The sequence below is a fragment of the Sceloporus undulatus genome, chromosome 2, assembly GCF_019175285.1.
Source record: "Sceloporus undulatus isolate JIND9_A2432 ecotype Alabama chromosome 2, SceUnd_v1.1, whole genome shotgun sequence".
Classification (NCBI taxonomy): Eukaryota; Metazoa; Chordata; class Lepidosauria; order Squamata; family Phrynosomatidae; genus Sceloporus; species Sceloporus undulatus.
This window is the reverse complement of record NC_056523.1, coordinates 124952407-124979495: the sequence shown is the minus strand read 5'-3', so window position 1 is coordinate 124979495 and position 27089 is coordinate 124952407. Positions and strand designations below refer to the sequence as shown.

The 27089-nt window shown below is 43.0% G+C and overlaps 2 protein-coding genes across 6 annotated transcripts in view; one reads left to right on the top strand and one right to left on the bottom strand.

The window, feature by feature from the left end:
* The window catches only part of DDX39A (DExD-box helicase 39A), a 26514-nt gene extending 19252 nt beyond the window's left edge, over positions 1-7262 (top strand). For 2 of the 4 annotated variants that reach the window (XM_042449069.1, XM_042449070.1), the window contains exons 6-12: positions 1753-1871; positions 3395-3526; positions 4011-4120; positions 5409-5513; positions 5706-5850; positions 6206-6353; positions 6969-7262. In XM_042449069.1, the coding sequence (XP_042305003.1) occupies positions 1753-1871; positions 3395-3526; positions 4011-4120; positions 5409-5513; positions 5706-5850; positions 6206-6353; positions 6969-6985 (776 nt within the window). In that variant the 3' untranslated portion in view covers positions 6986-7262. Of the gene's footprint in view, positions 1-1752; positions 1872-3394; positions 3527-4010; positions 4121-5408; positions 5555-5705; positions 5851-6205; positions 6354-6968 lie in introns of those variants that run through there. The other 2 variants (XM_042449071.1, XM_042449072.1) reach the window with 2 other exon arrangements.
* Positions 7263-7451: 189 nt separating this feature from the next.
* ADGRE5 (adhesion G protein-coupled receptor E5) overlaps positions 7452-27089 on the bottom strand; it is a 98106-nt gene continuing 78468 nt past the window's right edge. For both annotated transcript variants that reach the window (XM_042449067.1, XM_042449068.1), the window contains 11 exons: positions 24440-24605; positions 23757-23870; positions 21467-21696; positions 20903-21070; positions 19473-19664; positions 16165-16382; positions 15443-15509; positions 14415-14506; positions 13926-14094; positions 13211-13318; positions 7452-11429 (listed from right to left, as the gene is read on the bottom strand). In XM_042449067.1, the coding sequence (XP_042305001.1) occupies positions 11397-11429; positions 13211-13318; positions 13926-14094; positions 14415-14506; positions 15443-15509; positions 16165-16382; positions 19473-19664; positions 20903-21070; positions 21467-21696; positions 23757-23870; positions 24440-24605 (1557 nt within the window). In that variant the 3' untranslated portion in view covers positions 7452-11396. The remainder of the gene's footprint in view (positions 11430-13210; positions 13319-13925; positions 14095-14414; positions 14507-15442; positions 15510-16164; positions 16383-19472; positions 19665-20902; positions 21071-21466; positions 21697-23756; positions 23871-24439; positions 24606-27089) is intronic.

Here is a 27089-nt window from a genome sequence, read left to right as displayed (position 1 = left end):
TTCCCACCTCTCCCAGATGGATCGAGGCAGGATTACAACCCGATAAAATATACAAAACACAACAATAAAATGCAATAACAGTTTACAAATAATTCCTTTAAAACAGGTTCAATAAAAAAACGAGGAAGGAAGAGAGATATTCAAATCTTAGCCAAGAATGGAACAATATTTCTTATACTAGGTCAGGTGGGTAAGCTCACCAGAAGAGATCCATCTTAACTGCCCTCTTAAAAGCATCCAAGGAGGTGATAAGATGGATTTCTTCCAGGAGACTGTTTACAATTTTGGAGTCGCTACAGTGAAAGCTCCTTGGGAAGTTGAGACTAATCCAGTTGTTTGTAATTCTAGCAAGTTTTCCCAGATGTTCTGAGTATGTGGGGCGGATTATGTAGGGAGAGGCATTCCTGCAAGTAACTCGGGCCCAAGCCATGTAGGGCTTTAAAGGTAATAACCAACACCTTGTATTGCACCCGGAAGCTAATCGGCAGCCAGTGAAGAGCTTTTAGAACTGGTGTTATATGGTCAAACCTTGAAGAGCCGGTGACCAATCTGGCTGCCATATTTTGAACTAACTGAAGCTTCCGAACGTGGTACAAGGGTAGCCCCATGTAGAGCACATTACAGAAATCAAGATGAGAGATTATCAGAGCATGTACCACTGCCTCGAGGTCCTTTCGGTCCAGGTAGGGACGCAGTTGGCGTATCAATCGAGGTTGATACCAAGCACTCCTAGCTGTTGCATCTACTTGAGATGACAGCTGTAGGGACAAGTCCAGGAGTACTCCCAAACTGTGAACTTCATCCTTTGGGGAAGTGTGACCCTGTCCACAACAGGTTGACAGATTTCCTTCCCTGGACTTGGGGTACCTATTGCAAGTACCTCCGTTTCCTCTGGATTCAGCTTGAGTTTGTTTTCCCTCATCCAGCCCATTACCAATTCAAGACAGGCATTCAGAGGAGAGATGGCATCCTTAGTCACTGCAAGTTTTGGAGGCATAGAGAAGCATATTTGGGTGTCATCAGCATACTTATAACACTGTGCCCCATGTCTTTGGATGATCTCGCCCAGTTGCTTCATGTAAATATTAAACAGCATGGGGGACAGAATGGCACCCTGAGGGATGCCAGATGTCAGCTCTCTTTTAAAAGAGCAACTGCCCCCCAGCATCACCCTCTGGAATCTGCCTGAGAGGTAAGAATGGAGCCACTGGAGCAGAGTGCCTCCAATTCCTAACTCCTTCAAGCATGGTATCAAGTGCCGCTGAGATAACCAAGAGCACCAACAGGGTCACACTTCCCCTGTCGATGGCCAGATGGTGATCATTGACTAAGGTGACCATGGAAGTCTCAACTCTGTATCCTGCCCTGAAGTTAGACTGTTGAACTCAATGTGGCTTATTTAGTAGACATGTGCAGGATCATTCCAGAAGTGTTGGGGAGGAAAAATTCTTCCTTTCTTCCATCAAGTAAGGTGAAAGAGGCCCAGAGCTGCTTTAGGGCTGTCAGTGGATGGAATGGATTAGAGGGGTTCTATGAATTGAGGATAGTTAGGGACTGCAGTTCTGGTCCTGTTCTTCAAAGACAAAGGGAGCAGAGGCATGTTAGATCTTAGGAGTGAAGGTTATCTCTTAGGAGTTAGGGATCCACTTAGGAGTGGAGGCTAGGGTTAGGGTTGGGGCATAGTTGATTTTAATGTCTAGGACTAGATAAAGTTTTAGAAACCCCTGACTCTCTTCTCAACTTTTTCTCTAGACATGCGCCGAGATGTGCAGGAGATTTTTCGACTGACCCCCCATGAGAAGCAGTGCATGATGTTTAGTGCAACCCTGAGCAAAGAGATCCGGCCTGTTTGCAGGAAGTTCATGCAGGATGTAAGCCTTCATGTCTCATTTTATGTTTCACCTGGTTGGTTGTCTTGGTATGGAGAATCAGTACTGTAAATACTTGACTGTAAGTCAAGAAATTTATGCCCCAAAACTGACCCTAAAATCCTGGGTCGACTTATATAGGGCCAATAACTAGTACTGCTTAGAAAGGTTGTATAACAAGCCTGATGCCCGTGTTTTTCTGTGCATGTGTGTGAAAAAGTTCCCAGTCTGATCTACAAGGCTTCTCTTCCCAGGGAAGAAAATCCCCATTGAACACTACTTGTTTCTTTCCTCAGTCTAATCTGCAAGGCTTTTCTTCCCAGAGAAAAAACTCCCCATTTAACTGTACTTGCTCCCCCCCCCCCTGTCTGATTTGCAAGGCTTCTCTTCCCAATGAAAAAACTCCCCATCGAACATCACTTGCTTCCTTTCTCAATCTAATATCTGATGTTAAAACCTCTTCTCCAGCACCTGGGAATCTGTGTTAAGTGGCCAGGAGAGGTCCAGAGAAGGAGAGGGAGGGATAGAAGTGATATTTTCCCCTTTCCATCCTTCCTTATAGCCCCCTAAGTTTTACCCTCTACTTATCCATGGGTCATATCAAAATTCATTATTTTGACCCTGAGACCTTCCCTCAACTTATACATGAGGTCAACTTGTACACAAGTATATACAGTGCACCTGCTCCATACACGGGTGCACCATATGTGGCTTCCACTTTATGCAGATGCCACACTGGAATCAAATGAATGGGGTGTGTGTCCGTGTCACGTGCGCCCTGCGCCGCCACGAGCACAAGCCCCATTCTGCTTATGCAGAATTTGCCTTATGCACCGGGGGGGGGGGTGTCTCAAACGTACCTCCTCATGTAAGGAGAGGCTCCACTGTACCGTGCGTCCTGGGAGGGGAACTTGGCCTATTTGTGTGTTGCCCGTGGAGTTGTTTTTTTCCCTCCAACAGCCTTCTGTGATTGTTCTTGATGGAAACTGATGGGAACTCCAGTGCTCTCTTCCTATACGCACATGCACAAGAATGGTGGATAGCACAGAGAGAGTGCTGTGCAGTGAACTAAAATCTTACCTACTTCAGTCTCTGGCCTTGCTTACCATTGAGTGGTCTGCAATCAACATCTGCCAGAAATGAACCACAGAATTGTTGGAGAACCTACAAATGCCTAGAGAAGTTTTCTCTCTAAGAATCTATAGGTCCTCCTGCATGATTTCTGGTGGACGTTGATCATAGAGTCAGGAACTAGAAAATCCTAGAGAGAATATATTAATCAAATTTGTGATGAATCAAAGCTACAAAAGTCAAAGCTGCAAATGTGGAGGGCCAACTGTACTTGAAAAGGTTAGGTGCTTCAGTTTCTTAATAACTGGCGTAGCATAACATGACAGTCTAGGATACTGCTATGGGAATTAGATATTTCTACATTTATAAACCAAAGTTATATTTAAAACAAGGGTGGAGGATTTGCTTCTTGTTACTGGTAAATGGTCACATTGGCTTCTTTTCATTACTTCCAGCCTATGGAGGTCTTTGTAGATGATGAGACCAAGCTGACTTTGCATGGCCTGCAGCAATACTATGTGAAGCTGAAGGATACAGAAAAGAACCGCAAACTCTTTGATCTACTGGATGTGCTGGAGTTCAATCAGGTCTGCATGGGAGAGGGCTGTCAACAAGGCTGAAGTCTGAGCAAAGTTTGCAAGCTTAAAGACTAGAAAGCTAAGCATCTTCTGCTTACAGACCGCCCAAAAGCAGGCGGTCTGCCGCCGCCGTCATTAGTTGCGCCGAGAAGCCCCAGCGGCCAGACCGCGAGGCTTCCCGGTGCAGCTAAAAAGAAGCGGCAAAATGGCGCTTCTTCTTGGCACCTCGAAGTGGCGCCACAAGGCGCGCACTCGCAGTGTCACTTCCACCACGTCTGGACGCTGTGCGTCCGAGATGTAAAGATGGTGGCGCCCATGTGGATGGGCGCCACCATTTACTACGGGCTCCACGCATACTAGGGACGGGGCCGGTTAGGAAGGTAAGACCCTTCCTAACCCTAGCATGCCCCTTTCTAACCCTAGTACGCTCAGAGCGCGTACTAAATGGCCGTTTGTAACGCACCTCTGTTTTTCTCTTCCCACCCTTTCACAGGTTGTGATATTTGTGAAGTCTGTGCAGCGCTGCATGGCATTAGCTCAGCTTCTAGTTGAGCAGAACTTCCCAGCCATTGCTATTCACAGGGGAATGTCTCAGGAGGAGAGGTAAGTTCAGCAAATTGGCTGTAAGGTAAGAGGGTAGCAGCAAATAAATCATTCCCTCTAACTTTATTTACTTCCTGCCTTTTGTTCAAAGCAGGGACTCAAGGCAGTTCACAAATAAAAATAATTGCAGGTAAAATACAACTAACTGAAAGCATACAAATGTTGTATTGAAAGAGTATTAAACCATCTGTAGAATTGTGTCCATAGCATTTAATACCAGTACCAAGCAGTTTTCTATGCAGGAGGTCATAGTCCAGATCTGGAGGCACCAAGTTGGGGGAGGCTGCCCATACCTATGTGGAAAAGTGATACATTCTGACTTACTGCATGCAAGAAAGGAAAGGCCCTACAGGAATCTAGATTTTATTTTGGCTCATTTCCATAGTTTCTGCACATGGCTAAAGGCTGAGGGGCTATACAGAGCACCCGTTTGGAGCAGCCTGCCGCTGTCCCTATCCTCATCAGATTGGTGCTGCGGTAACTACATGCTGTGGCCCCAATACGGGTTTTTTCTGACCTTAAAAAGAATAACACAATGCCATTTCTTTTGGAGCTGGAAAAACTGCTTTTGCCACCACGGCGGCATTTTCTGGCGCTCCTTTTGGCATGGGCCATCTGGATGCCCGTCAAAGCAGTGCCGTGACACTGCCCACTGTACGGTTGGGTGCCTGGCATGACGCCGGTGGTAGGGCATGCATCGTGCGGATGCCACACTCCCACTCTGCCCCTAGGCTGGCATATAATGCCAGTCTATTCACCCCTGAATTCTCTAAATTCCATGGCTAAAATTTGGCTCTACAAATGTTGGGCTGCAGCTTGCATCATTCCTTAACCCTTGCTTATTCTAGTAGTTCCCAACCTTTTCTGCCCCCCACCCCCAGGAAATATTTGATTAATGTTCACACTCCCTACAAAAGTAAAATCGCATTTGAAGATGAAGAAGTCTGATTTCTAATTTTTGAATCATGTACAATACTGCAAGTAAACAAACTGATCTTTAAAAAATAAACTCTTAATTCAGTGCATAAAAATGCAAATCTAATTTGAGCACTTAAGATTCTAATTTTTTAAAGAAAAAAACGTAAGCAGTAAAAACAATCTGAATTGTGAACATAAAATTTAGTGATTTTTCTTGCTCCTCTGGAACTTTCTTGCTGAGTGATCTACACATCTGCCTGCGGATTCTGGCGATTCCTAGATTTTATCTTGAGTGCCAGAAGGAAATTGAATCCAGATTTACACAAATATCTTTGTCACGCCCCCTGAAATTCAGTCTCATGCTCTCCAGGGGTGCAGGTATCTCGGTTTGGGAGCCCTGGCTTATGCAGATTGGGCTGGATGAGAGATTGAGTCCAACATCTGGAGGCCTGGACTCCCCTTTCTCTGAGTACATGTATGTTGTACATCTTTTTCTCAGTTGGATGTGCTTGACAGGTATGTGTGTTGAGGGCAGGATTTTGGAAGAGTGTGTGCTGAGAAGCGCAAACATGTCCTGAGACTGAGGGCTGTATATTAGACTCAGCTCAAGAGGAATGGTGCATAGTGGTTCAAGGAAACTGAGTCACTTCCCTTTTGTTCGTTGCAGACTCTCGAGATACCAGCAGTTCAAGGACTTCCAACGTCGGATCTTGGTGGCCACTAATTTGTTTGGCCGTGGGATGGACATAGAGAGGGTTAACATAGTATTCAACTATGACATGCCTGAGGATTCCGATACCTATTTGCACAGGGTGAGTTTGATTGTCAGGTGTGGGGATTGTATTACTATTTCCTTGGGGGTTGTTTTGTGTGGATACCAGCTCCCTACCCTATTCCAGACTGTCCAGGTTCTACCAAGCTGACATTTGCTAATGTTTGTTCATTAGTTCTTTCTTATGTTGTTCTACATAACATGTGTGTTTAATGCTGTTCTACATAAACTTTCAAGGAAGTTCAGAAGTTAATGCATTGCTCTAGCATAATTGCTTACATTTAGCAGTGCTGGCTAAACCATTCCTCTCTCCCTAAGATCAGATCTCTAGAATGTGGATTTGGAGTTAAAGCAGCTCTGTGTGTCTTCAGTATATATAATCCTTCTCTTCACAGGTGGCACGGGCAGGCCGCTTTGGCACAAAAGGTTTGGCCATTACATTTGTGTCAGATGAAGGTGATGCCAAAATCCTCAATGATGTGCAGGACCGTTTTGAAGTCAATGTGGCTGAGCTCCCTGAAGAGATAGACATCTCCTCATATAGTAAGTATTAGAAATTGAATTGGTTGGGCTTGCCTTCCTCTTCATATAGGCTATTTATATGCTGCCCAAGGTCACCTAACAATTATGTTAGTCATGGGATCACTTTGTTTTTGGGGACCCTATGGGAAGAAAAACAAACTGAGCAGCTGTTTTGAAGAGATGTGAACCTTTTGACAAAACACTGTTTGGTACCAAAAGCGAGAAGAAGGTAGGTTGAAAAACGGGCTGGTGACAAAATTCTGCTGGAGATGCAAGTATGAAAGTACTTTTTAAAAAAAAAATGGAGATGGAGTTAACTACTATTGTTCCATGCTCCATCCACCCCGTCCCTTAGTGAGCTTTTAAGAGTCAGCATGTGCTTTCATGGCTCTTCACTGGCCAAGCTTGGCTTTGCTCTCCTGAATCTTCAGGGGAGTGGCCATGTGCTGAAATTAGCAGCTGTTGAGCTGGGCTGCAGACTAACTTTGAACTCTTAGTAGTCCACCTAAACAGTTTTAAAAAGCCTACTAGAACAGAAACGCTAGAGGCAGATCTGACAAAAGCCAATTTACAGCAAAACTAGTACCCAGTACTTGTCAGGGAAGACTACTGACTAGCTGCCTTTCTCTGTTACAGTTGAGCAGAGCCGGTAGCCTGTGTTAATGGATGCTCCTCACCTAGTCCATGGCGGAACCTGAAACCAAGCACACCAAGCTGCTGTCTCCTGCTGAAGTCAGATTACTATCTGCTCTTTAAAAAACTGTTAAACCTACATGAGTGTATGAACTTAAAATGGATGTTTATAAATTGCCCAGGTGGTATTTTGCTTCAGCTTTAGCCTGTGGGCTTTTTTAATTAGATGTTTCTATTTTCTGAATAGTAAGTCTCTATGGGCAAAGTATGATAATAAATGGATTTTTAAAAATGTTACTTTCTGATTGGTTTATCAGAGGAATCATGAGCCCAGCTGCTGGTACCAGAATCTTAAGCCTTGAGCAATTTCTGTATAAGTGCCATCTTTATTGGGAGCAGTTCCCACCCCACCTTTTTATAATATGCACATATCTTCCCGTTTTCTTTGACATCACAGTGTCTTTTTATATAAGAGGAACATATGTATCAGGATATCAAGTGGCACTGAGGCCCTTTATTCTCATTTCTTCCTCCTCCCATTTTGAAAGAGATCACAACTCTCACAAAATACATTTTAATTAAATGTACATGTTAAAATTGTTGAGACACAAGTGCTTCAAATTAATGAGTGGGAAGTTACACGGGTAGGACAGCTTGTTTGTACAAAGATGTCTGGTGATCAAAAGGCACTGTTGGCAAGAGCATGTTTTGTGGCAGGACAGTACTGAAACAATTACGCAACAGTAGGGAGTGTTACTTCCTGCAGTTTGAATCTAATAGTTTCCCTCACTTGAAATAATAGATTCACATTGCAAAACACAGCATTCAGGTGCAAGTAAAGCATGACTTGTACATAGGATTTGGGTTTGCAGTACAAAATGAAACTTTTCTTACAAACTTCCCTCCTTGCACTCAAAACAAGAATATAAAATAATGAATTCCTGCATATGTTTGCCACCTACAAGTTAAGCCAGGTGTAAGGTCACTGCAGAGGAGGCATTCACTGCTTCCTTACACAACCCCAGGAACAATGAAAGGCTGCTCCCAAGCACCAACTGGCTGTCGTTTTGTAGTCATGAGAGAAGAAGAGGTGTTTTCTCTTCTGGACCAGTGACTTGCCCCCTTTCCTGGTTGCAAAACATAATTCTCTGCGGCCTCAGCCACTGATGTGTAGAGGAACTACAATCCAGGTATGCTAGTGTAATTCTCAATTTTGAAGCCACCTGAATATCGATTCCAGACTTAGTGTCAGAGTCACAAGACTCAACAACAAATTGCACCTTAGATAGCCAAAGTGCTTGGCAGGAACAGAGGAAGAAGTTAGGAAAGAATCCTAAATGAAATGGTTTACAGCAGGGATGGGCATAAGTGTAGGGTATGGGTTGCATGTGGCCCCTGGCATTTAAAAAAAATACTCCAAAATGTCCCCAAATTACCTAGGGCATGTGGAGGGAATTTCCACTATATTTGGAGCACCCTTGGACTTCTCAGGGGAAAATGGCAAAAAAGTTGAAATATTTTATTTAGTTTTTGCCTTAAAATGCCTCTAGGTGTCCAGGAAGACCCCCAAACATGTCCCTATTCTCTTAGCATTTGAGGACAAAAAGTTTTTTGCAGGTACAACAAGGAGTTGCATGTGGAGGGCTAATGTGGCCCCCTAATCTTCCAATTTCCCACCCCTGCCTAGAGAAAGCTCTGTACAGCTACAATATTTGATTTGGGCAGCCTATATAGGTACCTGTTCATTAGCTTCACTATCTACTAGAAATCTGTAGATTGGCTTTAGGTGGAAGTAGCGTTTTATTAGACTAATGAGCTCTTTTGTTTGATAATACGTTGATCGATGTATCCTGCATCATTTCTTTTGTCCTTGTATTTTGTGAATAAAACACCACCTCTGAGGACAGCGCTGAAGCAAAACACACCAAAGAAATGTGAAGCAGGGAGCTAAACATAAAGCGAGTATGAGGACTTTTTTCTAGAAGAACGGGATGCTTGGCATTGACAGACAGGGTGCTACTTCAGCTGGTTGCCTGTGTGCTTGATTATTTGATTGCTGCGCAAAACAGCTGGATTGTGATTTGCCAATTTGTCAACTTGGGTATGGACACCTAGCAAAAACTGTTACATTAGGGTTGGAGAGTGCCCTTGAATGTTAGGAATGTACAGTCAGACCTCCTTATCCATGGATTTTTTTATCCACGGATTCAAGCATCCACAATTTGAAAATATTTTAAAAATATATACACTCCCAAAACTAAACCCTGATTTTACCATTTTATACAAGAGACACTGTCTTACTGTGCTATTGTATTTAATGGGACTTGAATATCCACAGATTTTGGTATCCATGGGGAGTTCTTGAACCAAACCCCAGTGGATACCAAGGGCCCAATGTACTCATTCAGTGCTGAAAGTGGTGACCAGGGAAGCATCAAGCCACTTAAGAGTATTTTAGAGAGCATCAAGGTATCTTTCCCACATTAACATATGCAGGAAGCATTAATATATGATTAGCTGTTATACAATTTAGATATCACTATATGAAATAGCCATGAGGTGCAGCACCATCTCAAGTTGATCCTGAAATCTGGAAACTCCAGGTGCCTTAATGTGTCAAAAGAGATAAACAATACAAACAAGAGCAATACGGCTTTACTGTAACAGTGCCTGTGTACCATGACCATTACAAACCACAGTTGAATGTTCACCTGCTTCAGTATTTCTTCACTAAAAATAAATCCAGAAACAGAAAAGGAAGTTTTTGCCATTGTCTTTGTACTAACATGCTAGTTATCTATATTTGTGTGTTGCGATTCTGTTGGGAGTAGTGATTTCAAAAATTAATTGACTGGAAATAATGACTACAAAAATAAGTACAGCAGGAAAAAGATCTGTATACAGTATTGCCATGCAAGAAGCAAAAACAACCTTGCAACCTATATGAATAAGGGAGGGACCCAGAATATAGGTGGCATGTGGAGAAACATAATGAAATGAGGACACAATTTTTCATATTCCTGTTTCCTAAATACATTCTAAGAAGGAATTTAAAGACATAGCTGTATTTGTTTGAAAGATCAGTATGCTAAAGTATCTTGTAGCACTTCTGTGACAAAGAAAGAAGCTGGGAGCATGAGCTTTTGTAAACCTGAGTCTACATCCTCAAGTGCATGAGGGCAGGGAATTTTTTAATCATATGAGTGTTCACAGCCTGTAATCGTATAACATCTAGATACAGGTTTATCTTACTGAACATTCTATTTTTTCTAAGTCTTGGATAAATGAATTCAAATAGAAAGGAGGAAGGAAGGGCGATGAAAAAGAAAAAATGTAGCAGTGCCTTTAAGACTAACTTGTTTTTATTTTCACATGAGTAGGGAAATAAACCCACTTCTTTGGGTGTAGTACAGTGATACTAAATGTTCTTGATGTAAAGCATATTTACAGAGTTCTGTAAAAGGAGCCAGAAAGAAAGATCTGGATCCTATTACATTCTGTTTCATTCCCACAACAGTATAAATACACTTTATACCTGAGCATTTATTATCAGTCTGTACTACATCCAAAGAAGAGGGTTTATATCCATGAAAGCTCATGCAAAAATAAAACCATTTAGTCTTAAAGGTGCTGACGTTTCTTTTTCTTCCTCCTTCCAGTGGTGCAAGAGACTAACATGGCTACTTTGATATCAAACAGGTTTAACAGGCACAAATTTTTGGCATACTTATTCCACTCTTGGTCAAGTTTCCTCTTCCAGCTTATCAGCAGGCTTTGAACAGAGTTTTTTCTCCCCTTGCACTCCATTTGGACCAGTTTTGCTGCAGTCCATATCCTATCTTAGTGCTTGAAGCAAGTGCAGGAAGCCGGGATGCTGCAAGTGTGGTTCACAGTAGTCACTTATTCCTCGTAGCTATCTGTGGCCAAGCAAAGCTGGAAAATAAAAGCCCTGGGCTAAGATCTGTGGTTCAGTCCATAAAGAATGGCATGAATGGATAGGAAACCTTCACCTGCCATAAGAAGTCCACTGCAGAGTTCTGATGATCATTTACTGATCACCAGGTCTGTGGCAGTACTTCACTGCCAAGGCCAGCCAAGGCCCATTGCACAGGGCTCTTTTTTTTAAAAGTGTCAAGTGTGCAAGTACCTCTTTATAGATTTTCTCCATTTCTTTTTGAGAGGAGAGTGCCTTAGCTTGAAGGAGGAAGGGAGTCCTTGCTGAAGAGACTTGTGCCAATATCTGCTTAAGTGCATTGGTCCAGTTCTTGAGCTTACCAGGTGGGCCCCTGTATAGGCTTTTGGCAGTGCTATTGTCGCTGTTGCAATAAGAGTCTGTATCACCAGGTAGGTACCTCTTCTGGAAAAAAGACTGCTACAGTTACAGGAATTGTGCAAAGAAGCACTTCAGGAAGTTGGTTCTAAGAAGGGTTGCTAAATTCCAGATTCTCTAAAAGATTTTTGTGCCTGTAGGAAAAACAAAAATACAGCTTGAACCTTAACAGACTTGCCTCTTACTTATGTACATCATACATTTTCTCATATCTTATTGAATACCAGTAAATCCTTTACGGTGGACAACTAGAAGGGTGATTAATACTTTGTAAATCTTCTAAGGAAATTACGTTTTCCCCCCAAACTGGATCTACTGTGACTACAAAAGCTCCCTCCCCCAGCTAACTTAACTTTGCAGCTTTAATGCACCTAATGGAAAATGTGATGGGTTATTTTCAAGGAATTAGACGACTGAATTATTTGATTCAGGCTCACCTGCAGCTGAAACCGTGATGTTCTGGCTCAAGTCAATAAAAGTAAAATAATAGGCTCAGCACACATTATAAACCAGCTCACCACCAGTTCAAATGACAGAATTTAAGAGGCACACTTTTTACACTGACCGTTTGTATAGTGAGATTTATCCTGGTCTGCCTGTGGTCCTGAAGGCATCACTAGCCCAGATACATTAAGACTACACCTACCAGGCACAGAGTCTGCCCAAGCACTGTAGCTTTGGATAGTACTCTCTGTACAGGCATCCCTTTCTTTTTGACAGCTCGATTATGGATGTTATACTGTTTCAACAAATCTATATTACAGTCATATACTGCACACACACACACCCCTGCTCTTTCAAACAATGCTGTTGCTTTTTTTAGAGGTCAGCTCAGCTGGGTTTTTTTCCTTCTTCTCAGTCAACTTGGTGCCATCTAGTGTTCAGTATTGCATTTTGCAAGCTTTAAAAAAGTTCCACTTTCCAACTAATTCTACATTTTTGACAGCTCTCCAGTACCTAACCAGTCAGATAAGCAGGGTATTCCTGTAGTACACAGCAGTGCTGTTCTCCACTTTGTGTCACCTCATCCCCCATCAAGATTGGTGTTTATAGCTGTTCAGCTGAACAGGCCTCTACTTTTCTTGTATTTCTCTTATTTCTTGCCTCAGTTTTAGATTCACAGATGAATCATACCTTCAGAGATATTCCTTCTTCATTTTGTGTGTGTGTGTGTGTGTGTGTGTGTGTGTATATTCTTGCACTGTTTATGAAAAGAACATTTAACAGACATTTTACATGGCTTCAGCCTTATTATGATATAATTTCACACTCGTGATATGGTCATCCTTTTATATTTTGTAGATTCAGTCCCGTCAGAAAAAGAAAGCTGACAAATAGTCCAATCCTTCCCAAATGTTTCCCAAAGAAGAGGGCAAGTATGTATGCTTTTAGTTTATTTCCAGTATCTGGTGATCCATAGGCCAACCCTATCACAGGGTTTTTGTGGCAAACTTTGTCCAATGTTCAAACCATTAAACCACGCTGGTTCCTTCACTGAACACCATACAAAGCCAAAATATGTAAATCTGTTCAGACAATCAGTTTTCTTTCATATTCACATTTGAGTGAAGCCAGTGAGTATACCACATACTGTATTGGTATTTTCTTGTTTTGGCTGAGCCATTAGTTTGAACAGGTAACCTGAGCACTCCCATCCCCTGGTGGTCTAGTTTAAATTGAACAGGATTTTTGGTAAGTGAATCTGGAAAAATAAAGCTTCATTCCAGTTTTAGGTTCAAATTTGGTTCAACTCCAGAATTATTTTTAGAGAGATTTTGAGGAGCAACTGCAGAAACTGTGGTCATTCTCAGAGCCAAGATGGTGGTGCCATGAGACTGCAAGCCAGCTAATAAGTTCACTAGGGGAGAATGATTGTCTGTACAGAAACCAAACTCTCTCCACTGTTTCCTCTTACCCGCAATGTGTTAGATCCTGTTGTGGAGCTGAAGTCTGAATATTTGTCACTGCTATGGCTTTTGTTAGGTTTGTCCCGGCAGAACCAGCGGGCGTAGTCGTCACGTACCTATAAAGAGAAGGCAGGGTTGATTTCTGTGTACAGGCAAAGCTCATTTAACAAACCTGCTGACAGGGAAGCTAGTTTTTACAAAACATTTTTACACCTGCACAGGCCTGGATCCTCCTTGTTTTCTGTCTTGTTGTAAGTTTTTAGGCGCATTGACATTTGGGGAAGATGACAAAGAAGGACTCAAGAAACACAGACTTTGGGTGTTGCATTGCAGCAGGTTATCCAAATTAAACAATGCAATAAAGCTTGAGCTGTGAAAGAATGGTTATTCTTTTCATATTCTGCCTCTGGTACCAAATTGTCTGTTAAAAAAACATGCTCACTAGGAACACATCTACTTTGTTAACTATGCTTCCAATTATCTTTAAGGTGTTGACATTTCTGTACAAATAATATTCCATGGCCAGACATTTGTTGGTTGTAGATTTCCTATTCTAGATACAACACTATCAAATAACAAACCTGGAGTGCAATCCTATGCATGTGCACTCAGAAGTAAGTCCCAATAAGTTTAATGGGGATTTTACTGCAAAGAAAGAGAACACAGAATTGCAGGCTTAAACACAGTCTTCTCATCCATTTGCCATTCCCACACTGCACGTACCTGTTTCTTGAGCAAACAATGCAGGAGAAAGATGAATAGCCCCTGCAGACTGTTGAGGATGGTGAAGATATAAGACATGACAAGGGTGTGGTCGCTGAACTGAAACATGCCAAAGATCCAGGTGGTGCCCAAAATGCAGAGCTGGGCAATGGCTGTGATTGTGAGCACCCTGGAGAAAAAAAGGATCAGAAAACAGATCATACTGCTTGAGTCATGATTCCTGGCTTTACAGGAAACAGTGAGGACTAAGTTCAGAGCATCAGCTAAAGAGAAACTGCTATAGCAGATGGCCCCAAATAGCAACACATTATTTTTTCATTAATTCTCCTCCAAAATAATATCAAGGTGGAGTTTTGAAACAATCATATTCTCTCCATTAATCAAGCTATTTATTGTTGCACCATTGCTATAGGGAAGGGAGGCTTTCCATGTTATTAGCGTTTGACCTCTTACAATTCCATAAAGACCACTGTCACCTTGACAGCTTACCTTTGCTTTTTCAATTTGCTCATGTCGGGATTGATGTCAGCAAATTTCTCAGTAAGCCTCCAAACAGTAACCACAAAGACAATGGCATTGACCTGTGCAGAAAGGGTGGGACATGGGTACCAGTAAGATTCTGAGGGGAGCCAGGGTGGTGTATTGGTTTGACTGTTGGACTAGAAGCTAGAGACTAGAGCTTGAGTCCCTGGGGAGCCACAGAAACCCACTAGGTAACCTTAGGCAAGTCACACTTTCTCAGTCTCTGAGGAAACAAACCATACCAAGAAAACCCCATGACAGGTTCATCACCATAAATCAGTAATGACTTGAAGGCACACAACAACAACAGGTTCTGAGATGAAAACTAGCCTCAAGCCACTGTCCACATTTATTTTCTATTCTCTTATGGGGGACAAAGATAATATACAGATTGTTCAATAAATAAATAACATATGGAGAAAGAAGAGATTCAGGTGTGTTACGAATCATGGAAGAGAGTTACTTGGAAAATTTGTGTATTCCATTTCCAATTAAATAAGCAGACATCAAAATGTCCCCCAACAAATCTTTTTTACATTTCAATATATTTTAATCCCAGTTTAAAGATGTGCAAATGAAAAGTTGATCTTCAACAAAATCCAAATGGCACTGAGAGCTGGTGGAGTTGAGAGTCAGCAGAGTTCTGCCTCACCTTCAAATCACTTCCCTATAGTGACAGAATGGGAGCTGATAGCCCAGCATCAAAAGAAGCAGAGAAGACAGTAGGACTGGAGCCCCTGTACAGAAAGGGTGGATTTGGAAACATCATACAAGGGGCATAGCCAGCAAACTGGCAGTGAAATGAACTGAGGGAACTCACAGCAGTAGACAGAGAACTACCCCCAAAGACTGAATCAATATAAACTATCCATTACAGCTGTCTTCACAAAAGTTAGACTGGAAAGGAACTTGATAAAGAGATCAGAGAGTATCTATAAGGTGGCTTCTAACAAAGAGGGCTGAAGAAATTGGTCTGTATGTATATTAGGCTTTACCATGATGATGAATGAGACTGGTCCTAAAAAGCTCCATAGAAACCCATCATTTCTTTCAAGCCAGCACCTGTGGGGACAGGAAGAGAATGATCTTTTTTTTTACAGATACAGTACTAGAATCTACATGCCTTCTCGTCCACCCAAGTTAGATATACAGTCGTCCCTCCAGATTCGCTGACTTTCCATTCATGGATTTGAATTTCTGCGGATGGGAAGCCAAGAGGGACAAAATGGCATGTGTGTCCATGACTCGCGTGCAGGAGTGTGCAGCCATTAAAAACAACAGGGCTCCAATATTTGTAGTTTTTCTGATTCACGGGGGGGGGGGGGCTGGAACGGATCCCCCACTAATCGGAAGGTACGCCTGTACTTTCATGTTCCCTCATAAATGCTCCGTCCTTTCACATATGAGCTCAGCTAGAGAGAGAATGCTCACTCCTAAGCATGCAGGCTGGGGAGCTGTGCAAACAGTGGCTGTGTCAGTGACTGCTTACTAATTTAGAATGGGGGCTATATATTTGTCTGTATATTGTCTGTATATTGCTACAGCAATATACACAACTTTCTTTTTTCAAGTACAAAAGTATGAAACAAGCATTTATGAGAAATTACTGGCAAGCCAGCCGGTTGTTCACCTTTCTATTCTGGATGTGGTAGTCAAGGTTCTGATGCACAAGTACCCTGCAGATCCCAAGAGTATCCTCCCAAATCCCACCACTCACTCTTTGCTTCCATAGCCCTTGCTGTTGATGGCAGCGGAGATGCCCACCACGATGGCTGGTAGTCCATATCCTGCAAGGTAGATGTGCCGGTGCTTGAGGCTGTGAGTTTTGAAAACCTGAACCACCATCAGGTAGAGCTCCACACCCTCCAGCAGCATCCAGCAGAAGACAGACAAGAAGAAGTAATGCAGGAGCCCAGCCACTATGGCACATGCAGTCTGGAAAGAGAAGCAGGACCAGGAAGAGAGTCTGAAGGAACTACTGGCTAAAGACTTTTGCACAAATTTCTTAAACTGCTGCAGAGCGTTAGGGACATGTGGTCCTCCAGATGCTGAATGGCAGCTTCTCCCAGTCCATTCTTCCACAGCCTATTCTTCCTCAAACCTGAAGGGTTTGTTTGCAGAGTGCTTTGTTTGCAGAGTGCACACAGATATGAGATGACTCTTCTCCTACAGCATCAAGCAACTCTTCAGCACTCTCTAGTGAAATAGATACTGCAGACTGACACTGCAGTATTGTACTTTGCTATATGGCCAATATGGCTACTCTTGGATGTTTTCTGGATGTGAAGATGCTGCATTTTAGAGGCAACGGGAATTTTAATGAGGAAGCCAATGGACTGGGACTTTACTGTTTGAAGTTTCTACCTCCAACAATAGCACTTAGCACTTTACATTTATATACTGCTTCATAGTGAACTAAGCATTCTCTAAGCAGTTGACAATCTGGGTACTCGTTTTATCAACCTATGAAAGGATGGAAGACTGGTTCAACCTAAATCCCTGTGGGATCAAACTCACAATGTTGTGGCTGCAATACTGGCATTTAACCATTGCACCACCAGGGCTCCCAATAAAAGTGCAACATTTTTAAAAAAAGTTGGGGCTGCATTTGGCATGTTTTACTTAAATGTTTTCCTAATGCAAAAGCATGAAGTCTTCTTGAGAAATTCAATATTCTCTGCCTAACAAAGGGTCTGCTAGCCTCACAATGGACAGAGGCAATTTGGATCAAAAAGTAAGTATCTTTTTGTGTTGCTAATGGAATTTACATTCCCCCCCCCCCCCCCGGATTTTAAGATGCTTTGTCTCCCAGTACACACATGGCCAGGAGGAGGAGTGGCCTGCTTGCCTGGACAACTCTCCATATCATCTTAACTGAGAACAACAACAACATCTTGACAAAATGCAGTCTTGTGACTAACATAATTTCCCCCGCTCCTGTGTGACTTTTAACATCTTTCTTTGATGAAGAAGACAGCAGAGCTTTGAAAGCTTGCAACTTGTATTTTGTGAATTTTGGTAGGATCAATAAAGCTATCACTTTTTTGTGGATTTTGGGTGCTGACAGTACATAACTGCCATTTTAGCAAAAGGTTCTCTATCTAGCTCAGTTGTGCACATGGGTTTGGACACAACGAGGAAGCAAAAAGCAGAGGTGGCACATTCCTCTTTGCATACACAACAGGAAATGCTCAAAGTGGAAATGTAAAACAATTAAGAATTGTGAGGCACCCCTGGCTCCCTTTGCTTCACGGCAATGTCCAAACCCTTTCTTAAACTAGGGGGGTGTTCTCACTTGTGATTTAAAATGAATTTAAATACAGCGGTTCATTTTAAAGCGATTCAAAATACAGCGAGTGTTATCCCGCTTTTCAATTCGCTTTATTTGTATCGTTCCCATTTACTTAACGTTTTATTTTAATTCGCTGTAATTGATTCTGTTTCGTCCCCATTCAAGGATGAATCGGTGTATATTTAAACTGGTTTTGTTACTTTTTCGTTCACATTCACTTGTTTCGGCTGTCAATCAAAGCAACGTCATCATGAGTAACATACACCGATGTAGCCTGTACCTGCGTCCCCACTACCTGGCCGTTTTTAATTCGTTATAAATTTCGCAGTTGTCTTTTTTTTAAAAGAGCCAATCAGGAGGCACTTATTCGTCCTCTTCTGTGTCTCCCCATATTAACTGCCATAACTCAGTGCTAGGGAATCCTGGGAATGGTAGTTTATTATGGCACCAGCACTCTCTGGCAGAGGAGGATAAATGTGTCACAAACACAACAAACACAACCATCCCATAGTTCCTCTGGAAAGAGCCTTGGTAGCCCCAAATTCACTTTGGCTGCCCCATGGGGAGAGAATCTTTGGGGAAGATTGCTCCCAGGGCTGTCAGGAGAGAAAGCCATGAAGAGGGGATATGTCCTGCAAAACCCATCCCATAGTTCCTCTGGAAAGAGCCTCGGTAGCCCCACATTCGCTTTGACTGCCCCATGGGGAGAGAATCTTTGGGGAAGATTGCTCCCAGGGCTGTCAGGAGAGCCATGAAGAGGGGATATGTCCTGCAAAACCCATCCCATAGTTCCTCTGGAAAGAACCTCGGTAGCCCCAAATTTGCTTTGACTGCCCCATGGGGAGAGAATCTTTGGGGAAGATTGCTCCCAGGGCTGTCAGGAGAGCCTTGAACTGGGGATATGTCCTGCAAAACCCATCCCATAGTTCCTCCAAAGCCCATCTGCTGCTCAGGCAGAGGTGAAAAAAAAAAAAAGAATAGTTAAAAATGGTGTTCAATGGCTCTCCTCACACATTGGTCTATGAAAGAGGAGCAGAGAGGAGGTTGCAATCCATCAGAGGAAAGGCTATTATGCGAATGGAAGAAAATGGTGCTGGCGATGCAGAAAGAGACCAAAGAGGGTGACACCCCCAGGCCAGCCCATCGCGCTCCGCTCCTCCCATCCAGTTGACCCGATTCAGAGGCCGAAACGTTCCTATTTAAATACTCCGAATTCTATCCCGAATCAAGGAAAAATTGTAGGTTCGACCCTTCTATTTTTTTAACCCGGATTATACGCCATTAACACGGATTAAATAAAAATCCACTTTACGATTCGGATTTTAGTGGGAACGATTGCGGGTTACTCTGGAACTGTTCTAGAGTTAATTCGGTTTCTAATAGGAACACTATACCTTGGATTCGATTTGTAACACGGAGTATAAGCCAGTGAGAACACCCCCAATGTGTTGCTGCAGCTTACAATCTGCTGTAGCCACCAGTTCCTCAGTCCTTTCTAGATACATTGCCATCCTGAAAGATGTCTATGCAATTCTGTCAGCTGCAACTGTACTCTACAGATGCCACCTTAGAGCCTGCCATGGTTGGTGCCTTGCGTCAGAAGCTGGGTGTTTATCCTATTAGTACAAAGGGTACAGAAAAATCCTGGAGTTCTGTTCATCGTTCCTCCAAGCTGTTTCCTCTAAAATGCCTCCCCACTAAGTGCATTTTAATGGTGCACCCCAGGTAGTTACCATGTTGCTATGGTTCCCGGCTCCCAGCAGGAAGATGACGTAGGCAGCAAAGAGTGCCAGGCACAGGTGCAGGTGGATGGTGGTGCGAATGCCTCGGATGGTGCGACAGAACAGGAAGGTGAGGATGGAGAAGAAGAGGCAGACCAGAGAGATGACGAGCCCAATTTTGGTGATGACATCCAGGCCCCAATTCTGCCACAAGGACAAATGGTTAAGGCATGCCAATGTAAGCCATATCTTAGCAGAAGGTTGGTCATAATCAGCTTGCAAAAGAATCTCCCAGGAGTAGACTCAGGGAATCAAGAGCTGAAAGGTCTGACTATAACTCCAGTCCCCACAATTGCTAGGAGATAACTATGGCTATGGGAGAAGGCAGTACGGAAGTCAGGGTTTTGTTCCTGGAAACTTTGATGGGACTTCTATTCCAACAGCTGACTAGTAGGGCTTAAGCAATGTGCTGAGCCCTCAATTCCTAGGCTGAATATGATGAAGCATTCCCTGCCCTTTGGGCAGTCCACTTTGATTATGCCACTTTCCATGACTGACTAGCTTCATGGGCTCCAAGAGATGCCCGATTAAGCTCATGGCTGACTTTACCAGGTCTGTCAAAAAGCCCTTCCTCACTGACATGCATCCACTATTCATGACCCCAGAACAGCATTTTAAAGAAGAAACATGTATCCCTCCTTGCAGAGCAAGCTCATTAAATGCTCCTTCAAATATTATACTTGCACAGAAATGAATCACACAACTTATTTTTCACACATATGCCAAAAATATTTCCAGACAGGAAATCATGCATCACATATGCAGAGAAACTACACAGCCACCAAAGCAGTGCAGAATACAGGCTAGAGTCTACAAAACCATATGCTAAATGCAACTTGTTAGTCTGCAAGGGGCCAATAGACTCCTTTGTTGCTTTTGTTGCCAAAGACTAACGTGGTTGCTCCTTGGGAAATCAAGGCAATCATGTATACGCTTTTGTCATATCCTTACACCTTTTGGAAAAGTTTCTTTTTCAGACCAGTGTGGGGGAATTAATTAGCCGAGGTCCAAAAAAGTAACTTCTCCAAGCTCTACTTCCTTCTAATGTCTGATCTCATTCCCTGCTTCTGCTACAGATCATAATCTCTCAGACTTGTGTCAAAACTTTTAATCCATGCTTCTCAGGTTATTTGTGGTTAGGAACTGGCAGTTCTCCTCCCCTACCCCTCACTGTGCCAGGGTCTGGCTTCCTATTTATGCTCATTGGCTACAACCATTTCTTTCTTTCCTGGAAACTCACAAGGAGCTAGTACCGGTCTGTGGAACACCACTTTGAGTAGCACCATTTTACAGGAGAGTTCCTTTCTGGTCAACTCAGTACCAACAATCAATGGGTAAGTAAAGAAGCACCAATCCGTCCTACTGTCCCCTTGGAGGCTCACCTCCACATCATAGAAGGCCATGAGAACTGCAAAGCTGGTCAGATGTGTGCACTGGCAGTGCGTACTTGTAGCTGTGCTGGAATTCAAGCGGGTACAGCCTTCTTCAGACCACAGGCCACCGTTGTTGACAGGCTTCCAGAAAGCGCAAATCACCTTTGACTCCTTTGACTTATAGGGGAAAATAAACAATCTCAGGCTGGAGGTTTTGAGGTAGCTGAAGGTGTCAGAGAAGGGGAGCAGGATTTATGCTTAGTTGCTCCTTATAAAAAAAAGGTAGAAAGACATACTGGGCATATGTGTACACAGAAAGTGGGGAAGGAGAGATGAAGTCTAGAAAAAGTTAATCTTCTAGACTACAGTTGCATCAAAGACTGCCTATGTCACCCAGAAGGTTCTAGGAGCTGTAGTCCAATCAAGCAATTTTGCCATTCTCTGGGAAGGGCTGGCCTCATCATCCCTAATGTGGATCACTAAGACAGGTGACCACCTAGGACATTTCTTCCTTGTGAAAAAGGGCAAGGTTGCAGTGGTAGAAATGGTACAGTGAGAATATGAGTTACTCACCGGTTGTTCATGGTTGAAGGTGATATTAACAGGGGAGGTCAACAGCTCAGTCTCATTGTGACCTACAAAAGCAGCTGTCACCAGGGACAGTACTTTGTAGCTGGGCTTGCCCACCATCTGTGCCCACTGTGGTGATTTTTCAAATTGCTCCCATTCTTTCCCTTCAATGTCAGCATCAAAAAGCACAGACTCCAAGCCCTGGTATGTGAGCAGGCCAACCATGTTGAAGGCTGAAAAGATGAAAGTCAACAATTCAGTGGCTCCCTAAAAACTGGGGCTTGCATGATAGAACATAAAAACCTGGGGACCATTCACACTATGCAATTATAGTGCTATGATTCCACTTTGATTGCCATGGTCCTGTCCTATGGAGTCCTGGGGTTTGTAGTTTGATTGGGGCACCAGAGGAGCTAAATGTCTCTTTCTAAACTGTTAATCCCAGGATTCCATGGGATGTAACCATACCAGTTAAAGTGGAATCATAGTGCTATAATTCTGTAGTGTGAACAGGTTCCTGCTCTATTGTGCAGGAGCCTCTCCCCTTATAAGTGATTTTTTTTTTTTAAATTTCAGGAACTGTTTCATACTGGAGATGGAGAACATTTAGAAAGGTGAATCCCACCCCACTGTTTTGGTTCAGCCCATTCTACTATATTGCAGTGCTGAATGCTACACAGGCTTTGGAAAAATATTAATGAAGACAGACCTTATGTGGTTCTTAAGAACATAAGTGCCATCTTTCTGGACCAGACTGCAATCCTATTAAGGCATTCAACAGGCACTGAGGTGGAAAGGGAAACACTGCTCACCCCCAACAACTGCTGGTATGCACAACAGCTCAGATGTCCAGTCTCACAAGTAACCAGACTCCCTCTCCCACCTGAAGAGAAGGAGCAGAAGAAAAAAGAGCAGGGTGGTGGCGCAGCACTTCCAAACCTCCCCCATCACATGAGGAGGAGGAGTGGAGGATGAAGAATCAAGGGATAGCAACCACACTAGTCCTAGCCTCAAGAAGGAGGTGGTGGAGGATGGTGAGTGACTATTTTTTGAATGCCCTGCTTTCTGAGAGCAAAGACACGGGGAGTGCAGATTTCCTTGCTGCACAGGCAATTTTTCCAGTTTCCCTCCTAGAATCCCTGCTGACTCACACCCTTGTGCAACTCAATGCACTGTTGTTGTTGTATGCCTTCAAGTTGTTTCCAATGTATGGAAACCCTAAGGTGAACCTATCACAGAGTTTTCTGGGGTTCAGAGCTTGTGACTTGCCCAAGGTCACCCAGTGGATTTCCATGGCCAAGTAGGAAATCAAATCCTGATCTCCAGAGTCATGGTCCAACACTCAAAACCACTATATCACACTGGCTCTCAGTGCATACTGCCCCCAGTCTCACCCACTCCCCTTCTGTTCTGACTTTCTTCAGACTTTGGCAAAGATATTTTTGGATTGTAACTCCCATATTCCTAAAAGTAACTTTTCCAAGCTTCATAAAAGCAGTTCTGAAGAAGACTGCTAGATTTGCTTGAATGTGAGCATGTCTTTCTGTGTGATAGTATGCGGGGGTGGGGGTGGGGACAATCTCTACCTTGGTGTTCTTTGTCAGCAGCTATCTATTCACTACTTTTCTTTTACACCCTTCATTGAGTACCTGATATTTTAGTTTTTCCAACACATACTTCCCAAGCAAGCTTCAGAGGGAAATGCTCCCAAGCCTCTCTCTCGCCTTACACACATCTGTACCTTGACATCAGGGGAGCTGTTCCATTACAGCAGATGTGGGCAAGTCATGGCCCAGGCCCATTTTTGGGACTTAGGAAGAGACAAGCAGGTAAAAATGGTGAGAGTGGAAACCAGAGAAAGAGGTGACCAAACCAGATGAGAGTGAAGGAAGAAGGGTGGGGAGGGCTCCAGGTGTTCATACCCCTGGCAAGAACATCTAGATCCTATGGACACACTCTGGGTGGAGAGGAAAGAAGTTGTGGGGGAAGGAAGGGAAAGGCAGAAAGAAAATGAGAGGAAAGGGTGGCAGAGGGAGAGGAAAGGAGGACTATTTGGGGATCCAGCCTCCTCCACTATCAGCATGCAAAGTCTCAAGAGGTTAACAATAACAACAGGTTCTGCCCCCTTGCTTTACACCAAAAATCCAGCCTTGAAGCTCTGTCCCAAGAGAGAAGCTCTGCCTCTGCCCCTTTGTGCGCCCTTCCTAGATATTCCTGGCTGCTGAAAGCACTGTGCTGCAGCTTATGGCTGTGCCCAAATGCCCCTCCTTTGCAACAGGAAAGGGTTCTTTACCTTCCTCTCCTTTGCTTGCCGCTTCCCAGTTTAGCTCCATCTGTGTCTTACTTTGCAACAGCTGGGCTGGGCTCCAGTTCTGACTCCCAGCTCCTCTGATCTCCATAGCCAGCTCTGGAATGAAAGGGAACAAAACAAAACAAAACCTCAGGCCAAGGTTGACACTGAGCCCAAAAAGGGCTGGGGGCAGCACCCCTGGATCAAGTATCACCCTCTACAAGATTTTGTGGTTACTCCATTATGGTCTCTTCTAGAATGGGAGGAATTCTATATGCAATAACTTAGAGCTTTGTTGTTGTGTGCCTTCAAGTTGCATCCAATTTATGGTGACCCTAAAATGAACCTATAATGGGGTTTTCTTGGAAAGTTTCTTCAGAGGGGGTTTGTCTGCCACTGACATCTTCTGAGGCTGAGAGAGTGTGACTTGCTCAATGTCACCCAGTGGGTTTACATGGCTGAGCTGGGATTTGAACCCTGGTGTACAGGGTCACAGTCCAATGTTCAGACCACTACACCATGTTAGGGAGTTTAAAAAATATCAACACCAGATTTATTTCCAGTCTACCAGTATTAGGCTCCCACCTCCTCACTGACAGTGATATGTATAAGGTAGCTGTTGCAGTAATGAAGTTTTTGCCCCATTTCTGCCAGCAGAAAAGCTTAAGATCCCCTTGTCCACTCACCTGTGGCTTTGCTGGACATAGTACTGAGTCCACTGGGAAGGATGAATGCCAAATGTCTGAGGAAGTCCTCTACTAATTTCATCATCTCAGATGCCACATGGTGCCTTTGTTCCTTGCTCATAGTTTCCATTTTACTTATTAAATCATCCAATAGAGCCAGAAGTCCCTGCAGTGGAGGATAAGATGTCACCAGTGCTCAAATGAGAAACTACACCACATAGTCCAATTGCTCAGGTTCAAAAAAAGGTGTTATGGGGAAGGCATATTCCCTGCAATTAACACAGTTTTCTCCCCACATGGAGGTTTTCAAAGGAATACATGACTCAGCAATCAGATTTGCCCATTTAATCCATGCTTATTTTCCAATGATCAGTCACAAACCAAAGCAATCTGAATGCAAGATACATAGCTGAGGACAAGACATGCTATGTCAAACAGACATTTTTTTTTTTACAATTTGAGGGAGCAGCGCTTCTAAATACATGCTAGTCATATTTAGCATGATTCTCAGGCACCCCAGAAAAATACTGACTCTAATTTGTCACCTGTCATCAGAATTCCTGAGAATGAAAACCAGCCTTTGTGAGCAGAGAGAGTGTGTGAAATTAAAAGATAGGTTGGTTCTTGAGTATATGGAAGTGTTTGGTGCTGCTTTGAGACAATGCACTGCAGTGTAAACTCTGTCTCTGGGGCAATTAGGGCTGAGAGGGTGAATGGTGCAAGAATGCTAATAACAAAAGTACTATTCAGTTTGTGTGCTCACACCTGCCTCAGAACCTTTCAGCTGAACTGTAATACCTTCTTCTTCTGTTAAAAGAAAGTCGTTTTCAGCTTTTCTGATGGCAAAGAAAACCAAATGGAGGCAAGGTGAGAATTAGGAAATAGTTTGTACGGTAGCACTCTAATCAAAGCACAGTTACTTGGAGGTATACCCCATCACTTTCAGCTATATTTACAACCTTATAAGCTTTTTTAGGACTGCACCCAAAAAATGTTTAACAATTGTAAACTATGAATAGCATGTAGATAGTGATCTCATTGCTCTTGCATTTGGAACAAAATGTGCATTTTAAATTTCCAATGAGAGGAAAAGAAACTGTATTACAGGCACCTTGGCTTCTTGTGTGGTTACAATAGGTTGCAACTGTAATTTATATCTGAATGTTAAAAGATCTGTTAACAGAGCCCTGCCTGAAGCACTTTGCCTGACAGAAGAAGATATGTATAAATAGAAAGATCACACACTGTTGCATCCATAGGTATAGTACCGTATGTCCCTACACCTTCCTGATAACCATATGTGTTATGCACATTTTCTGAGTTATTGGCCCATCAGGTTCCTGCATTACAAGAAATATGAGATGCTGTTTAAAACAATGGCACACATTTTGGTTACAGTTCACTTTTTAAATAAGTGTGCATCTCTGTGTGTGTCCTTCTGTCATTTTATGAACAAATTTCTGACAATTGTCTTTAATAGTAATTTATATATTAACTAATATTTAAGTTTTTCCTGCTGAAATGCATTGAGCTTCTATGGTTTTTGACTCCCGGCTCCATCATCATCCCGAACCCCTAGAGACAGTATTTATCACAGCTGTGCTTGATCAAATTCAGCCCAGTAATCAGACTTGAACTTGCCAAAATTGTACAAATGCAATTCTTTGTGCTGACAGATGGAGAAAGGATGGAAAAATCTGTAAATCTAGACACAGTGAAAGGTGGGTTTTGTGGGGAGAGGGTGCAGGACGCAAATGAAAAACAGCTGAGGCAGGGTATTAAGGGGGATGTTGTTGTCATGTTCTTCCAAGTCCTTTTTGACTTATGGTGAGCCTAAGGCAAACCTATCATAGGATTTTCTTGGCAACTTTCTTCAAGGGTCTGAATATCTTAAAGGCACTAGGTCCCACCAGATCTTGGAAACAAAGGAGGATCAGCCCTGGATAGGAAGCCACCAAGGAATACCAGGTGCTGTAGGTTATATTTCAGAGGAAGGAACTGGCAAAACTACCTCTGAATGTTCACCTACGAAAGCCCTATGAAATTCATGGGGTCCCCATAAGTCAAAAGGCAACTTGAAAGTGTGCACACACATACACACACATCAGAGAAAGGTGGATCAAAGCAGTGTGTGTGTAAGAAACAGAAAAACTTTACATGTCTAATAGTAAACTTTGTAACTGTATTTTTTTTAAAAAAACTTTATAATAATGGTGGTTTTAAATATTATTCTTATTGGACCCTTTACTGAACCTTCTTCACTGAAAAGCAGCCAGCTGAATTGCAACTATTTCTAATGGTGCTAACACAACTTTTAAATCCAGAATGCTTCAGATGCAAATTACTTTGCTGTGGTATGGAAAGTATAACTGGGTGCTTTGTAATGTATCTTTCTGCCATTTACTTTATAGAGGCAGGAAACAGGGATGGAAAACTTCCACTTCAAATGCTACATTCAAATTCTCAAGTTCAGTCCAAGCGCTTGACACCATAGATGTGTGTGTTCCTGGCCAACGCACAAGCTTTTCCTCCTTTTATGTCCGCTCATTGTTCAGAGGTAACAGACAGGAGACTATTTAAAGTCCAGTATAGTTTTGCATGGACCCAAGCTCTAGTGTGCATCCCAGGAAATTGATGATTCGAACTGTAT